This window comes from Colias philodice, chromosome 2 (assembly GCF_061535455.1).
Source record: "Colias philodice isolate Cphi_HAF_F1 chromosome 2, ilColPhil1 Martin Lab GWU primary, whole genome shotgun sequence".
NCBI classification, from domain to species: domain Eukaryota; kingdom Metazoa; phylum Arthropoda; class Insecta; order Lepidoptera; family Pieridae; genus Colias; species Colias philodice.
Genome location: NC_143087.1, coordinates 11,598,989 through 11,617,895, shown reverse-complemented (window position 1 = coordinate 11,617,895; position 18,907 = coordinate 11,598,989). Strand labels below are relative to the sequence as shown.

Genomic DNA, 18,907 nt, shown 5'->3' with positions numbered 1-18,907 from the left:
ATTAAGCTAAAAAAAAATCTGTTTTATTCACATTAAAGTTATATCTACCTTATCTTTATAATATTATTTTGGTATTTTTGGTAAAAGTTATGGATAATTGGATAATAGATACTTACTGCTTTTATGACACTGGGTGACTATGAAAAACACCTCTGTGGAAGAACAATTATTGAGGTAGTTAAATTTAAAATATGAGGCGTGCAAAAATGTTTAAAAATATTTTTTAATCACAAAATTACCCTAATTCTTTCTAGGCAAAATCTACGTATTTTTTATTTTACATGCTAGCTTTCTGTTTAGTATCCAACCAAATACATTGAAGACATTACCTAAAATAAAACTTCCGAACATTATAACTAATCTCGTAGGCCAATTCACGTGAATGAGCACTGCATATGGCCATAGGCCAGTTTGGACATAAACAATAAATATCCAAATTAAATACGAAATAATATACACTTGCCCTATAAAAAGATTGATTGTCTTTGATGGATAGTCTATATTGGCTGTAAACATCTCTATATTAATGAATACAGCAGTGATTGTATGCATTACATGGTTTAACCAAGAGGGATAAGCTCTTTCTACATGTTCAGGGTATATTAGGTCTTTCTGCACATGGTATATGCCCCAAAATGCTATTGACACGTAAATAGCTGAGGGATACGCTAAACCAAATATGATGTCCTTGATTTGTCTTATTGCTGGTGGTTTTCTGGGTGAAACTTCATTGGTGCCGATGACGTCATTGAGGAATGCTGTGGTCATGTACAGTGCTTGTAATATCTGAAAATAAGTAGTTTAGAATAAAATATTGCCACCGTAGACATATTTTATTGGACAGTAGTATTTTAATGGTTTAACGGGGATACGAGGTTTCACAATTGTTTATGGGAATATTATGTATAATATCATAATTAAATATGACCGGAAATTCTTGTGTGTGCATAGACCGTTACAAGTCCGTGATTAAAGTGGTTAAGCAAGTTTTTTTTATAATTATTAAGATATGAGTGATCAGTGATTAAATGATGACTTCGAATCGAAATTATTATTAATCTGATTAATTAATAATAATTTCGCACGAAAAAGAATCACCCAGCAAAAACCGTCTTGCTTATATTTTTAGGTAGACCTAACCATAAAACCAAAATCTATACAAATATTATAAAGAGGAAAGGTTTGATTTTTAGGGTTCCGTAGCCAAAATGGCAAAAACGGAACCCTTATAGTTTCGTCATGTCCGTCTGTCCGTCTGTCCGTCTGTCCGTCTGTCACAGCCGATTTACTCGGAAACTATAAGTACTACAGTGATGAAATTTGATGGGAATATGTGTTGTATGAACCGCTACAAAAATATGACACTAAATAGTAAAAAAAAGAATTGGGGGTGGGGCCCCCCATACATGTAACTGAGGGATGAAATTTTTTTTTTCGATGTACATACCCGTGTGGGGTATCAATGGAAAGGTCTTTTAAAATGATATAAAGTTTTCTAAAAAACATTTTTCTTAAAGTGAACGGTTTTTGAGATATCAGCTCTCAAAGTCGTAAAAAGTATGTCCCCCCCCCTCTATTTTTATAACTACGGGGTATAAAATTCTAAAAAAAATAGAGGTGATGCATGCTAATTAACTCTTTCAACGATTTTTGGTTTGATCAAAGTATCTCTTATAGTTTTTGAGATAGGTTGATTTAACTGTAATTTATTATATTTGCTGCTACGGAACCCTTTGTGCGCGAGCCCGACTCGCACTTGGCCGGTTTTTTGTTTGTTTGTTTGTTTGTATGAATTGAATAGGCTCCGAAACTACTTGGCAGATTTGAAAAATTCTTTCACTGTTGGAAAGCTACATCATTTCTGAGTGACATAGGCTAGGTTTTATCCCGGAAATCCCACGGGAACGGGAACTATGCGGGTTTTTTTTTGAAAACGCGGGCGAAGCCGCAGGCGGAAAGCTAGTCAATAATATATTCGATTAGCGATTTGTCAAAAATAAGAATAACGTACGTACAGGTCTAGATGATTATCTATACATCTATACAAATATTATAAAGAGGAAAGGTTTGATTTTTTGTTTGTTTGTTTGTTTGTATGAATTGAATAGGCTCCGAAACTACTTGGCAGATTTGAAAAATTCTTTCACTGTTGGAAAGCTACATCATTTCTGAGTGACATAGGCTAGGTTTTATCCCGGAAATCCCACGGGAATGGGAACTATGCGGGTTTTTTTTTGAAAACGCGGGCGAAGCCGCAGGCGGAAAGCTAGTGAAAATATAAAATAGCTTACAAACTCCTTCGGATAAACAGCTGGATATATTTTTAAATGCAGATTTTTTTTTAATAATAAATAATAGTTTATAGTTAATTTTTAATGTAGGTAGGTGGTGTAGTAGGTGAGTAAATATTAACATGATTTTTAAAATGTTACATAATAATAAATAAATATCTTGTACTTACCAGTGTCCAGATTGTTAATAGAAGAACTCGATTTTTAAAAGGATAACCATCTAATCCATCCATGTAATTAACTTCCACATATTTTTGATCGTACCACAAAGCATAGAAATATAAAATTCCCGCGAATAAATGTAAAATAGGGAGCGCCATTTTCTTTTCTGCCGAAAAGGCGCGAAGCGTGCGCGCGCCCTCACTGACTATAATGAACATGAACCATTACTTGCTCTGTGACATGAACCATTAATATTTAATACTAATCTTATATATAAAAATGAATCGCAAAATGTGTTGGTAAGCGCATAACTCGAGAACGGCTGAACCGATTTCGATAATTCTTTTTTTATTATATTCCTTGAAGTACGAGGATGGTTTTTATGAAGAGAAAACGTAAACATGTACCACGGGCGAAGCCGGTGCGGACCGCTAGTACAACATAAATTTTAACGTTTAATTATATTTTTTACAGTAAAACACGCAATTAGTTATCATTTAGATATTTTATTGCATAGCTATAGTAACCACTTTTTGTTCCGTACATAATTAATAATTATTATTTATTAATAACTTAGGAATTTGTTTTTTCGTTTTTAATTAAAATCAATTAATTACTTAACCATTAATTCAATAACAAAAAATATAATTTTTGCATAAATCTAAAACCTATGCTTCGCTATTTATTTATTAGATTTATTTTGGTCTATGTAAAATAAAATAAATACTTTTCAAACTTATTTAATTCGATCAAGAAAAGTTTCGTCAGTACGTATATTTTACCTAAATCTACTTTTTATTGTAGGAACGCGTCTATTTAATTATTTTTTAAATGAGCATTAATTCATAAATATATTTTAATGAAGGTACTTATACTCCTGACCGACGACCCCAAATTCTCACGGAATAAGTTTTTATTATGCATAAAATCCTCACGTACCTATTTCTTTTTATTAATCATTAACTTGACCGTGATAATATTTTTAAGAGATATGTATTTCAAATGGAGAATTGTATTTTAAATTTCTGGTACAATTATATTTAATTTTTTTAGGTTACTTTACAGGGCACACACCTACTCACCATGAAAATACGGAATGCTGATTATCCTTACTAATAAATGCGAAAGTAACTCTGTCTGTCTGTCTGTTACTCAATCACGCCTTATTTAAACTACAGAACCAATTTGCATGAAATTTGGTATAGAGATATTTTGATATCCGAGAAATGACATAGGCTACTTTTTATCCCGGGAAATAGGATAGGTTTTATCCCGGAAATCCCACGGGAACGGGAACTATACGGGTTTTCCTTTGACTGCGCGGGCGAAGCTGCGGGTGGAAAGCTAGTTATCTATAAGTGTCGATGTAAATATGTGACTGAATATAATCGAAGTACGTAATTTAAACTTATTAAGGCTGTTTAAATAAAAAAAGTGCTATTAATCATTCGAACTTTATTAATTTATTGAAATTTAAGAGAAAAAATAGTTCATATCCGCAAGGTTATTGAAAAATTTAATTTAATAAAATATTACTTCTATGTCTCAGAATGCTATATAGAATCTAACGCTATGCCTATGTTAACTTAGTTTTACTCTTAGATAATTTTATGTTCAACGTTATTGCTATGGAATTAATACCAAAAGTTATTACAAAAATTCCGATCATAAAGAAAAATCGACCGGTCCAATTCATAGAATCGAATATGACATACGGCCAATGTCCTGTTTGAATAAAAACAGTTAAAATCGTCGTTATATATGAGAACAGAAGAAATATAATCATCGTATAATTTACTTTCTTTGACGGATACTTTATATTGGCGGTAAACATTTCAATATTTATGAAAATTGACACAAATGTGTGCATTACATGATTTACCCATGAGGGGTAGGTTTTAAGGACTCTTTCAGGCAATACAAGGTCCTTGTCAATGAAGGAAAGGCCCCAGAAGTATATTGTAACGAATACAGCTGAGATATAAGCAATGCTGAATAATGCATCTTTGATTTTTCTTAATGTTGGCGGGTGAAGAGGATCTGGTTTGTTTGTGCCGAAGATGTCGTTGAGACAAGCAACTCCCATGTAAATTGTTTGAATAACCTGTAATATCAAGATTATGATTAATTATTCCTCGTTTTTAACCGACTTCAAAAAAAGGAGGAGGTTATCAATTCGGCCGGTATGTTTTTTTTTTGTCGAATTGGTCCCATAAAAAATTTATTCGGATAGGCCCAGTAGTAGCAAATGCAAGTTTGAAGTCGGTTGTTTTTAACGCAGTTATCACTTGTACATAGTAAAGTCTCGTGTCCCCTAGTAGGGTAGGGGGAAGATGCATTATGCATACCTACATCTGTTTCTCTGATCGATTTTCTTTAGGGACAAGTAGGTGATCTACCTTCTGTGTCCTGGCAGACCAAGAACTTTTTTTTCTTCGTCTCTACTGGGAATTGAACCCAGGAATCTTCGGTTCTACACTGTTTTACAAAATGAGTTGTATTTTTCTTTGTAAAAATACAGTAGCCTCTGACTAACGATATTAGACCCTATGTGCTATAATATTTTCATGCTTGGACAGTTTTGATAGTGAAGGAACGGATTATATTATTTTACGAGCAACCCAATTTTGAAAAAAATTGGAGGTTCGAAGCCAATATTCTTTCAAGTGACCCTTAGCATATAGGGGTCACTTGTGTGTTTACATATAAGCTAAAATTGAATTAAAAAAATAATAAAATTCATGTTAGTTACCTATTTTGTATTATTAGCACCTCAATCTCATAAATTCATAAGGGTTTTTTATAATTGATTATTTATAATACTAAATATATAAATCGATCAATTTTCGAGTTCAAAGTCCAAATATTTTTCAAACCTAACTAAGTAATAATGTATCGGGAAATCATAAAAAAAAACATAACGGCTACTTTAAAATTTTATAAAAAGGCCAAGAAACACAAATATTGTAATTTGTAACATAGAAAATAAAATACATACAAGGGTCCATATTGTCAGGAAAATGATGCGATTTTTGAAGGGGTACTCCATGCCTCCCAGACCGTCAAGGGTTATGTATTTCTGGTCGTACCACAATGTGTAGAAATCTAAACTACAAACGAATAAATGGAATAGAAAATTCATATTGTAGAATAGAATATATAAATATGTGGTAACGTGAGTACGTCAATTTTCAAACTAAATTTCAACTTTCATTTAAGGTCGTTAAGATAGTCTCACTTGATAGAAAAACAAGAATTAATTACTTTAAATTAAATGATTAAATTCAATTGTAATGTATATTGTTCAATTCGTCATGATTAAAACATACTATTCTATCTGTCTTGTAAAATGAAAAAATGCCTGTTTACATTGACTACGGGAAAAAATTCTATTATACCTAGGTACTATAGCTAAAATATTTTTTTTCTAATAAATATTACTTGCACCTAGTGTGAAATTAAGTGTTTCTTCCCGTCCGACTAGGGGCCTTCCGGCCTCCTCCACTCAAGCGACAGCCCAAGCCGAGGTTCGAGATCCCCGTCAACGACGCGAAGAGAGGGTTGTTAGAAATGAAAACTTCTATCTGTTTTCTTAGAAATGATGGAACGTCTTCCATGTACGTATATGTACGTACGTACATACGTTCCCACTGCTGGGAACGGGACTCCTATACAGGCCATAATCCACCACGCTGTCCAAGACGTGCGGTTTGATGGATGACACAATGTCGTCGAACTTTTGATTCTTCGAGCATTCATGTTTATAATTATGTGAAAAAGTGACTCCTTCGTCTGAATATGTGGCAGAAATATTTTCGCAAGATTTGCTCAATGTATTTATAGTAATTAGAGTGTAGAGTCACTTATTTATCTTATGAGTATCTTAGAGAAACTTTACTGAGATATGGCTTTTAGTGTTTATATTATAAGTAAAACACATTTAAAACAAAATAAATTATTTTAATACACATTTTACAAACCACCATTTATTTACTTTTCACTTTAACAGACGACAATTGTCTATTCAACGTCCTACCGACTACATTAAAGATATTAGCTACGACAATACTTCCAGATATAAAGAATAATCTAGCTGGCCAGTTCAAAAAACCAAGAATGGGATATACCCAAAGTCCACTCTGCCCATACACGACAAACAAACACACAACATAAGATATTACAAATATTTGAGTTAAAGCGAAATTGATGAATTTTGATGGGTATTTAATATGTGATGTGAACATTTCCACATTTATGAAAACTGCAACTAAAGTGTGCATAACGTGATTGGCCCATGGAGGGAAGGCTTTTTCTAAATGCTCCGGGAATATGAGATCTTTGTCTACGTAGTAAATTCCCCAGAAAGCTATAGATACATAGATGGCGAGGGGATAGGCTAAGCTGAATAGAGCGTCCTTAATTTTTCGTATTGCAGGCGGTTTCTTCGGTGAAGCTGCGTTGGTTCCGATGATATCGTTTAGGAATGCTATTGCCATGTACACGGCTTGAAGTGCCTGTAACAAGAAAAAATGTGATTACTTAAATAATTAGCATTAGCTTTAATGCTTGCAGACAATTTATGTCATCACTATATTAGGTAGGTACATATTGTTTGCTTTATCATGCAATCGCGTGAGAGCTTAGCGTGAGAGTAGTTCCTAGATATAAACCATGGACCAATCAATACTAATAATTGGTCCATGATATAACATAGTTTTTGCGGAAAAATAATTCGTTTTGTCAAGATTTTATAGCATATTTGAAATTTCATCAAAATGGGATCAGTTGTTTACTATAAGATGTTTTTGCATTCATAGTGGGGGATTTTTCAATTCACAAGTAAAGTTGGAAAGACATTCTTAGAGCTTTTAGTTAAAATATCATGGTCTATGGTCCATATTATATTTTAGGTTATTTGAACGGCTGAGTGACATAGAATCAATTTGTCCGATGTTGTTCTTTTATTTTTTTTAATTTAATTGGGTCTTCTGCCATCTATTGGAAAATTATAACAACAGTTAGAAACAGCTGTCTTGTGAATTTGTAATAGTTCTAATATTTAATGATAGATGGCGCGGTAATATATTTCCATACATATGAAGAATATGAAGCAAAATCATGCAAAATCAATTTAAATTTAATTTTCATATCAACTCAGAAAATTAGAGGACATACAATACCTACACGAAAAAAAAATTATTACGTACAAAATTAATTTATTTTTGTTTAATTTAAAATTCTATTGTAATATATGTAATTAAAGTAACTAATTTCAAATAGGTATGTACTAAATACTTAGGTGAGTAATTAACAAACTTTTGCGATATTTATTTTTAATGAGAAAATAATATAATGTTGTCAGTAATTTGGTGGTTTTGTCGATCAGCTAGTATTTACTTATAACTTATAGGTAACTATATTAGGCTTTATTTACTACTTTTAAATCATTCTATCAATGAAAGTACCATCAAAATTGCTTCAGCCATTATGTAGATGAGAAGAAAAAGATATTTTTATAGCTGGTAGAGAATGGTGTTATTTTATTTAAATTTAAAAAATTTTGAGATACTGATATATTGCACGCCTCATAAGCGAAGCGTTGAGGTGGGTACTACTGTCACTTCGCGCAAAACATCTGATTTTTCAAACTTAAAATGTCTTTATGTATCATACATTGCACTTGTAAGATAATACATACACACACATATTAAGAAAAAACACTATTTTTAACGTTCATGATATTTTTGATGTCATTTTTGTTATTTAAACTAGTTAAAAAACAGTTTAAAAAAGTTCTGTCTTGGACGTCCGTGTGTCTGTATGTGCGGATCCTTTTTCTTGTTAACACGATAGCGACCGAAATACTTTACTAATCGAGTCTTTTTTTTTCTCTTACGCTTGAGTATGCTCAGGAATAGAACCCTTTCATTTTTCAGGGTCTGATTCGATGTGGTTTAATTGTTATTAAATAAACAAAAATAATAATTAATAAATATTTATTAAAAAAAAATTATGAGGCGTGCACTTTTGGATTTTCCAAATTATTGCACGCCTCATAAGCGAAGCGTTGAGGTGGGTACTACTGTCACTTCGCGCAAAACATCTGATTTTTCAAACTTAAAATGTCTTTATGTATCATACATTGCACTTGTAAGATAATACATACACACACATATTAAGAAAAAACACTATTTTTAACGTTCATGATATTTTTGATGTCATTTTTGTTATTTAAACTAGTTAAAAAACAGTTTAAAAAAGTTCTGTCTTGGACGTCCGTGTGTCTGTATGTGCGGATCCTTTTTCTTGTTAACACGATAGCGACCGAAATACTTTACTAATCGAGTCTTTTTTTTTCTCTTACGCTTGAGTATGCTCAGGAATAAAACCCTTTCATTTTTCAGGGTCTGATTCGATGTGGTTTAATTGTTATTAAATAAACAAAAATAATAATTAATAAATATTTATTAAAAAAAATTATGAGGCGTGCACTTTTGGATTTTCCAAATTATTTTTTAATTATTTATAATGTAGGTAAGTAGGGTAACTACATACTTTATACATAAACTGATAAAGTACAATGACTTATTTTATCGCGATAGTGTAGCCTGTAATCAAAACGTTCTTTAGATATAAGTAGATACCTAAAATGGTTACGAATATTTATGTTAATTAAGTACATAATGTGTCATTTTTAATTAACATATTTCAGGTAAATAATTTGTTTTTTTGTATAAAATATGTTTCCTTAAACTTTTTGTAGTTAAAAACCTACGAAACGAAATAAGAATTATAAAGGAGCATAATTAATTATTAAGGCTTATCAGATTATTCATATTATAATTAGTCAGGTTTAAAATAGTTTATAGAATAGGTACTACATAGGTATTTTTTTTCTTGTATCGCGGGCGCATAGTTTAAAAATCTCCTTACCCTTATTCCTTATGGAGTAAGTTCGTGACGGTATTGTGGTATTGCCATGACGCGATTTTGAAATTTTACTCTCAACACGCCTAAAGAAGTTTATTTAAATTTTAAACGGGGAGGTATTATACCCTGTGGATTCTACTGTTTTTCTTGGCTTGACACTAGATGAGAAGCTACAATGGGGGCCCCATGTTGCCACCACCGCTGCTAAGCTTAGTTCAGCTGCATATGCAGTTCGAAGAATAAGGCATCTCACCGATGAAGACACGGCTAGATTGGTTATATATTTAATTTTACAAATTTAAAACAATCTAAGGAAACCTAATAAAACTTGAAATTATTAATCAAATATTAGGTACATATGGGTAAAAAGTAAAAACATTTAATACAATATGTTGAATTTTTATATTTTTGGTTATATGGCATTCAAATGCTTTATAAATATGATAATTTACATTTATACCTTTTTATTTTAAATTGAATATTTTAAAGAAAATCTGGCCATAAACTTAATGCATATTAATGCATATATTATGCACGTGTTACAAATTATGATGAGACAATAGTGAAAGTGAACAAGCTAAGCAACAGTCAAACGACTGTATGTTTTTACTTTTTAATTTACTTTTTAAGTAACGATAACATTTGAAATAAATTGTATAATATAGGTACTGACGGTACATACACACATACAGATGAAGGTAACATTATAAACGTGTATGGTGAGAACCTTAAATTATGTATGTTCATATTAGACAATAAACTTTAATATAAACAGGTATTAGTAAATAATATTTAAAAAAAATCTCGTTCTTTCCTACGATAATTATTAATTATGATTCATAATTAATAAACTTAAAATTTTAACTTTCTTAATTAATAGTTACTATAATACCTATACATAATTGTTTTTAAGTCTTATATTATTCGTATTTATTCAGTCACCTTTAAAGCGTTCTTGTTTTATTGTTACAATATTGTTTGTGTAATTTTAATTTTTTTTAAATATATCAACGAACTAAAATTATTATTTTCGATAAATACAGTGATTGTTGTAGTTTTATAAATATCAACTTCCTGCTCTCGCTGCGAACAAGTTTAAGATATTATTATCTAGGTGTCTTTAAATAAAATTAAGCGTTCCTTCTCATAAATGTACAGTATAGATACTAATATTATAAAGCTGAAGAGTTTGTTTGTTTGTTTGAACGCGCTAATCTCAGGAACTACTGGTCCGATTTAAAGAAATCTTTCGGTGTTTGATAGCCCATTTATTTTATTTGATAGCCAGGAAGGCTATAGAAATAGGCTATATACTGTGGCTATATATCATCACGCAGACAAACAGGACCGGAGCCACGCGGGTGAAACCGCGGAGCACAGCTAGTTAGGTATAAAGAGTTAAATAAACACTTAAAAGACTTGGAAAGTCTGTGATGTTGCTAATCTCTGGACCATAGAAATCTAATTAGCCTTGTATTTAGATTTCTATGCTTTGGACCTATTGAGCAGACATAAAAAAATATTTTACCAATAGAATTAGGTAGTCATGTTATCTATCAATGTCACGGACTATACTGTATTTTTTTTTACCCGGGCGGAGCCGGGAAGAGCGGCTAGTTATTAATACAACTGAAATATGTAAGTATATAAGAATAGAAAGACCATTTGCGTAAAAAAAATAATGATATGACATTTTGTTAATCGGATTGCAGCACTATCATTGCTTATTATCGTAAATTTTATCTTTATTATAATCTATTTGACCCCTTATGAAGTAAAACAGTAATAATTATTATCACTTCATTACACAATAATATTATGTACAATCTACCTTCATTAGCTTACCTATACGTATCTATTTATATTTTACTAGGTTTCCGCCCGCGGCTTCACCCGCGCAGTTAAAGAAAAACCCGCATAGTTCCCGTTCCCGTGGGATTTCCGGGATTGCGTCATTTTCCCGGGATAAAAAGTAGCCTATGTCCCTTCTCGGGTATCAAAATATCTCTATACCAAATTTCATGAAAATTGGTTCAGTAGTTTAGGCGTGATTGAGTAACAGACAGACAGACAGAGTTACTTTCGCATTTATAATATTAGTATGGATTTTTATGACTGGTTTAAGAGCAACTTTTAATGCTCTTTAGGGTTTAAGGTGATGAATTAATTTTTCTAACATTTACGGCCCTTTTTAAACCTTCGTAATTTTTATATTATTAAAGTTGTCGTGATGAAAATTCTTGACAAGAAAGTTCAATAGTAACACAATACGTCTACCGTTTTAGAAACATGATTCCATGATATTTTCTCGATAGAAAAAAAATACAAAGTTCTCATTGTTTTTTTTTTATAATCTCTGGCATCTTCAAAATAACAAACGTAAAGTTACGACTTTTTGGATATTAACTATAAAATATACAACCTATACGTCTACCGATTTAGAATTTTGAAATATGCGATGGTTTTGAAATAAACAAGAAATACTTGAAATTAGCGCGCGACCAGCCAATATAGCGAGAGCCGCCCTGTACCTTCCTACCCCGATCGCTGCAAGAGTCATTCCCGCTACGGCCGTCACACGGGGAACTTGTGTCGCTCGCGCAATCGTAAAAAAGGGTGACAACACGATAAGACAAAATGAGACAAATGGGGACAATAAAGAAAATAAGAAGAAGAAACATAAAGGTCGGAGGAAAAAGAATGCTTACAATTGGAACAAATTAATGAAGTAAGTTGGATTTATTTTAAATTTGATGATAATTGTATTATAGACGATGTTTGATATGTACCCCTGTTTTAAGTACATAACGAATGTGTAAGATTTTTTCATTTATAGCATAGATAATCTTTTCAGAAATCCGGAATCCAGAAGGAAAATAAACCCACTGATTGTTCACAATGTGAACCCACTCCTTTCTTAAGTACCTTTATTCAGTCAAAAATGTATGTTATCAACGCTCTAATGGTTTTATCGCATGATTCCATTTTTAGCAAAAAGCAACAAAGTGCAAAGAAATAAAAAATCATGGTGAACTTAGTGGAATTATGGTGGACGTAATATGGAACAGGAGTTCATTGGAGTAGTATTATATTTAAAAAAATACGAAAAAATTTCAAGAATTACATTTCTTAGTAGGTGGTAGATAAGTATGTTGTATAAAGAATTTGATGTTGATATTTATTTCATTTATACTTGCTACACCTGTGCGGGAAATTGCTTAGTACTAAAACAGGTTTATATTCATATTTACATAGTAATATGTGTTTTCATTTCGAAAAATTTTGTGTAAGTATATTAAATTGAGTTCCTGGGTGATCTGGAAACACAATTGGGCCCGGAAGATGGCGCTGCAGTCACTCCTCCTAATCACATGAACCGATTTTGATGAATATTTGTGTGCACATTTCATTGTTGTGGGATGATTGGTTGATTCGTTTTCACATTATTTAATTATAACACTTCATACATTAGCTAATATTATGTATTTTTGTTGTTAGAAAGTAAATTTAATTTAATGTTTATAATACATTATTATTGGTATAAATAATCCAGTGTTCGTCTCACATTGCTGTACCTGCCTACCTACCCTACCAGGGCCTAACTTTGTTCTGGCTATTTTATTTTGATTATTTGTAATGAATATTTACAATTATAATAGAGTGCAAAAAATAAATACATGCGTCAATATATTTTGTGTTTTTTTTTAAACAATTTTTTTATTTAAAAAAATATCATTCCGACCGCGGCTTTGCCCGCGTGGAATTAGGTTATATCGTGAATTCTGTTTTATCCCACAGAAGTGTTCAGTTCGGATAAAAAGTATCCTATGTGTAAATCCAGGCAATTAGCTATATTTTATCAAAATTGGTAATGTAGTCTTGACGTGATTAAGTAACAACTAACAAAAAAATATACAAATTAACATTCAAAGTTTCGCATCAGTTTTACTGTATTAGTGATATCTTCCACTCTTGACTGAGAAGAATTAGGGTTTATAACTTCTTTCAGAAATAGTACCTTTCATTTCTGGGCATGATGTAATATCTACGTCAGCATCAAATTCTATCTAAATCAATTCAGTAGTCCGCGTTATTGAGTACCATTTCATTTTTTCAGAGTAACAATATTTTTTGTTATTTTAAAGATTATTTATAACCTGTATTATTTTGTTATAAAGTAAACATTACGAAATAATAATAATTATTAATAATGTCTAAGTAGTTGTTAAAAAGGAGATTATTTGTTTATAAGCAAGAAAATAAAACCAATAAATCAACAATTAAATATATGTATAACAATATTATAACTGTATGACGACTCCATACATGTTTGTCCCGAGTCGGCCAGCGGCAGCGCGGCGAGTTTGCAAGAATGACTTCGCGCACACCCGCGTTCGCGATAGCGAGCTATTAGACTCCGCCCGCCAAGCAGTGGATTTTTTTTTGTGTATCGTCTTAACTACCGGTTGTTCATTTAATTTTTATTTTCATAGAACAGTTATAATATCTTCTAAATAACTGGGTACATCTACAATTATTTTAATATATTATGTTTGATTAGTTGTTTGGTTCTTTATTTATTTGTAGTAAATGAATTTTCGCAAACAGATTACAGAAAAACATGGTAATACTGTGGAAAAACTATGTAGGTATGTAATCAACCAATTTCGCGGTTTTTTCAAAAGAGGAATAGGTACTAGTCGGGCGCGATAACTTGACACCCGCTACCTATACCCGTCTCTTTCACTCTCACGTGATAAAAGAATGGAATGAAAGGGACAGGACCATTTTTCAGGTGCCGAGTTATACCTACTACGTATTTAAATAAATAATTCCTCACAGTACCGGCACCAAAAAAACTAAAAAGGCCATCACATCTACACATATTTTTTATTTGAAAGAAGAAATATCTAAGTGAATTTATAAAAAACGTCTACATTGTTAACGTGAAATTCAAAAAGCCTAAATTAGAAGTTTTTTAATCGTTTATAGTTACCAAGGTTCCGATAACTATTGTATTGAATACTTTGCCTATTAAAATGATTGAAAGATAATTACCAGATTAATTGTTTCTACATAACTACTTACCATAATTAATTATAATTATGCATAGTTATTAAGTATAGAAAGGCTAGGTTAACTTTTAGACGTTTTAGTTTTACCTCAGATTACCATCATCATCATCAATACATATAATAAAATTCTAGAAAAGTGGTGTCTGTACAATGAAAATATGTAAAAAAAAATTAGCAGGGGTTATTACTAAATCGATCCCAAACCCAAAACTGTTGTTAAAAAAATTTTTGTCTGTTTGTCTGTTTGTCGGTTTGTCTGTTTGTCTGTTTGTCTGTATGTTTGAACACGCTAATCTCAGAAACGGCTTATCCGATTTAGATGCGGTTTTCACTAATATATTGTGGTAAGCTTCATTTAACATTTAGTGTTTATTTCATGTCAATCGGTTCATAAATAAAAAAGTTATGACCATTTAAGTAATCACAGCGAACATTTGCTAAGGCATTCTATACATGAATTACTTTATTACGTAAATTATACGCTAAAGTTATTCCTTGACATGTCCAGATGATCATATCGAAAGTCCCCAAGCATGGGGGGGGGGTGGTTATGCTGAGGGGGTAGTAGGGGGGGTCAAAGGACCTTTATTTAGATTTTTGCTCATAAGTCTAAAACCTGCACAAATAGCATTATGGTTACTTCTAGGTAAATTTTCTATATAAAAGGTCTTTGAAATTATGTCGTAGGTATTATATTTTTAACCCCCGATGCAAAAAGAGGGGTGTTATGACCGCTATGTGTGTATTGCGTGTCTGTCTGTGCCACCGTAGCTCGCTAACGGGTAATACGAATTAGATGCGTTTTTTTGTTACATTAGTTGTTTATTATATTATATAGGGGTGAAAAAAACGCATGTTAGTTGTTAATGTAGGTTATACCCAAGTGATATATCAAATGAAAATAGACGACATGTCAGAAACAATTAGTCAAATTTTATCAAAATCGGTTCATCCATTTATTTGATATAGGGGTAAAAGTGGGAATAAATAAATGAATTTTATCAAATATACTCAAGTGACGTATCTAATGAAAGACATGACGTGTAAAGTACAATAAGACATATTTTATCAAAATTGGCTCATCCATTTATTGGATAAAAGTGGCAATAAAAGTTGTCAAATATACCTAAGTGGCATATCAAATGAAAGGGCATGACCTGACGTGAGAAGTATAATGAGGCATAGGTATTTAATCAAAATCGGTTCATCCATTTATTGTATAGAGGGGTAAAAGTGGGCATGAAAAAAACCAATGTTGTCTGTTATACCCAAGTGATATATCAAATGAAAAAAGACGACCTGTCAGAAACAACAAGTCAAATTATATCAAAATCAGTTCATCAATTTATTTGATATAGGGGTTAAAGTGGGAATAAATAAATAAATTTTATCAAATATACTCAAGTGACGTATCTAATGAAAGACATAACGTGTAAAGTACAATAAGACATAATATTTTATCAAAATTGGTTCATCCATTTATTGGATATAATATGTAGGTATAAAAGTGGGAATAAAAGTTGTCGAATATACCCAAGTGGCATATCAAATGAAAGGGCATGACCTGACGTGAGAAGTATAATGAGGCATATTTAATCAAAATCGGTTCATCCAATAATTATATGTAGGGCAAAAGTGGGAATGAGAAAAACGAATGCTGTCTGTTATACCCAAGTGATATATCAAATGAAAAAAGACGACCTGTCAGAAACAATTAAGTAGTCCAATGTTATCAAAATCGGTTCATCCATTTATTTGATATAGGGGTAAAAGTGGGAATAAATAAATAAATTTTATCAAATATACTCAAGTGACTTATCTAATGAAAGACATGACGTGTAAAGTACAATAAGACATATTTTATCAAAATTGGTTCATCCATTTATTGGATATAGGTATAAAAGTGGGAATAAAAGTTGTCAAATAATATACCTGACGTTAGAAGTATGATGAGGCATATTTAATCAAAATCGGTTCATCCATTTATTGATTTATAGCGGTAAAAGTGGGAATGAATAATCGAATGTGGTCAAATAATATAATCAAGCGGCATATCAAATGACGTGTGAATTACAATTAGTCATGTTTTATCAAAATTGGTTAATCTGTTTATTACATATAGGGCACCTTAGGGGTGATAGTGGGGATAAATAATCCAAATGGAGTACCAAACGAAAGGATATAACATGTACATAATATATAGGTATGATTAGACATGGTTTAGATCAAAATCGGTTCTGCCATTTACTAGGGGTGAAAGAGAAAAGTTGAAAGTCTGTGAAAGTAGAAGGAATATGGGAGCGGGAGAATAACCACATCCTGGAAATTTTGAACTCTTCTGTACCTAAGTTTTATATCTCAGTTTAGTAATAAATTTTACTAACAGTTCTTTTGTGTTATTATTTATTTTATTTCTTAACTTTATAATAATGTGTAAGTACTTAAATTTAGTTGTATATGATAGTACGTGTTTCAAGACGTGTTTACTCAATAATTGTGTGCTAAGTAGTAACTACTATGCAGTCACTATTCCACGCGGACGAAGTCGCGGGCACAGCTAGTTTAAAATATGTAGTTAGTTGTTTTACAAAACTATTAATGAAAATGTCATATAACAATATATTATATAGTAATAATATAAAGCATCAATGTTGTAAAAATATGTATGTAGTACTTACAAGATTCCACATAGTTAAAAAAAGTATCCGACTCCTAAACGGATAATTTTCAAGTCCCTCCGAAAATTTCACATTAATGTAATTTTGATCGTACCACAGTGTATAGAAATTCAAAACCGCGGCGACTAAATGTAAAAATGGAAGCGCCATTTTTGAAAAAAAAAGTTAAAAAAATAATAAAAAAAGCGCGGGAAACAACGTGCGCGCGCACTCGCGTCTGTCGTGACTATGACAATGGCATGCATAAATGCAATGATTGCTAATTCATTACATTTGTAGGTTGTTTTTATTGAGTTGTATGTTCTATTATTAACCTGAAATTGCACATTATTATTTTTATTGAAATAATCACATATTTTGAATAAAATTAAGTATAACTTCGTCGTTTATAACCTTTCTTCCCGCTGTTTCTTATGTTCGTATTTAAAAATTTTAAAAGTAAATACTGTTCAAATGACTGTTCATACATTTTATTTGATCAAGGCTTAGCGCGTTTTTTTTTAAATTATCGATTTGAATTAAAAAAAAATTTAGCTTACTTCATCATACTTGAAAATTGTCCATGGCTTACCGTAGTAAGGAAACCTAAGGAAACCTTTTTTTCTTCTTAATTTTTTTTCAAAAATGTTTCTGTTTTGACTAAATATAGCAGACCGCAAGTTCAATGTCAAAACCAGTTATGGCACTTACTAGACTTACTACTAACTTATAATTATACTGGCTATGGCATAGAACAAGAAGCTTATATCTCATCATCACCAACTTGCCAAGTTAGGTGTGAAAGGGATAAAAAAACATACAGACGTCATTCAACGTCATATTTTCTTGTTACAAGTTAATGGTCATTTATTTATTTATTTATATTGGTCATAGTGCAATCTCCAGTGTATTAGATATAAGCTTCTTGGCATAGAATAATAATTTATAAGTGGATAGGTTGTCCGAAATTTTAATTTCATTTTTTTAAATCATAACTTGATTATTTATTGTGAATTCTCACTTGATATTCTTAAGTGAGGAGTCACTTTACCACGCTTTTGTAGTCGGTTAAAAAGTAAGTGTACCTAATTTTAGTCAAAGATCCCACAGCAGGATTAGTTTATAGTTTTTTTTTGCTGAAACCAAAATTTAATGTAGTTTTATAATTAGGAGAATCTATATCGACTAGGTTGCCAGCACAGGTTGCCAGTGAAAATTTGGCCACAAGCATTTTTAATAAAAAAAAAGACGGTTTGCACTCCGGGAGTGCCGGCAGAAGTGAAAACTTGATTATTAACGTTGAGCATGTTTGATATCCATCCGTCTAACGCTTTTTCGATCAGGTCACGTGTCCTGACGCGAGTTTAAGATTTTATACACATTACAGAAAAAGTGCTCAACGCCGCTAAAGAAGTTTTCACTTCAAAAATTTCTAATCGATTTTTCGGAAAATATTTCGTTCACAAATCACTAACAATCCTGCAGTGGGATCTCATACTATTATCTACTGTCTAATATAGTAATATAATACAAACATATTTAATTAATTTAAATATTTATATTATCTGTGGCAATACGAATTGCCGTGCTCTCGGAGCAATTGCCGTGCTGGTCACGGGCCATGATCACTCCCAGTCCCAATGTTTTCTTTTTTGTGGACATGGGCATTGGCTTATTTGTATAATTTAATGTACCTACTTATTACTAGTTCTATATTAATGTTTTTCTTTGTATAAAATTCTTACGTTGTTTTTGAGAACCCATTTTGTTATTGATTTCTATAAATTTTTGA

At 31.6% G+C, this 18,907-nt stretch overlaps 2 protein-coding genes and 2 long non-coding RNA genes across 4 annotated transcripts in view; 2 read left to right on the top strand and 2 right to left on the bottom strand.

The window, feature by feature from the left end:
• The window catches only part of LOC149490773 (uncharacterized), an 819,148-nt gene that overhangs the window by 132,260 nt on the left and 667,981 nt on the right, over nt 1-18,907 (top strand). The window lies entirely within an intron of this gene.
• Nucleotides 10-2,669, bottom strand: LOC149490804 (androgen-induced gene 1 protein-like). Its single transcript, XM_089709159.1, has 2 exons — nt 2,462-2,669; nt 10-786 (listed from the first exon to the last, which is right to left on the bottom strand). Exons 1-2 carry the CDS (start codon nt 2,609-2,611, stop codon nt 262-264), a joined length of 675 nt encoding a protein of 224 aa, XP_089565285.1. The 5' UTR covers nt 2,612-2,669; the 3' UTR covers nt 10-261.
• On the bottom strand, nt 6,393-17,363 carry LOC149490802 (androgen-dependent TFPI-regulating protein-like). The gene is made up of 2 exons (XM_089709154.1): nt 17,137-17,363; nt 6,393-6,967 (listed from the first exon to the last, which is right to left on the bottom strand). Exons 1-2 carry the CDS (start codon nt 17,284-17,286, stop codon nt 6,440-6,442), a joined length of 678 nt encoding a protein of 225 aa, XP_089565280.1. The 5' UTR covers nt 17,287-17,363; the 3' UTR covers nt 6,393-6,439.
• On the top strand, nt 11,533-12,300 carry LOC149490803 (uncharacterized). The gene is made up of 2 exons (XR_016317405.1): nt 11,533-12,111; nt 12,238-12,300. It is a non-coding gene; the product is annotated as an uncharacterized LOC149490803 (long non-coding RNA).

Bases quoted from the DNA above. Each gene is read 5' to 3' on its own strand.
- LOC149490804 (XM_089709159.1), bottom strand. From the start codon at position 2,611: ATGGCGCTCCCTATTTTACATTTATTCGCGGGAATTTTATATTTCTAT. The intron at 787-2,461 runs GTAAGTACAAGA...ACTTATTTTCAG, and splicing joins TATTAACAATCTGGACACTG to ATATTACAAGCACTGTACAT.
- LOC149490802 (XM_089709154.1), bottom strand. From the start codon at position 17,286: ATGGCGCTTCCATTTTTACATTTAGTCGCCGCGGTTTTGAATTTCTAT. The intron at 6,968-17,136 runs GTAAGTACTACA...TTCTTGTTACAG, and splicing joins TTTTAACTATGTGGAATCTT to GCACTTCAAGCCGTGTACAT.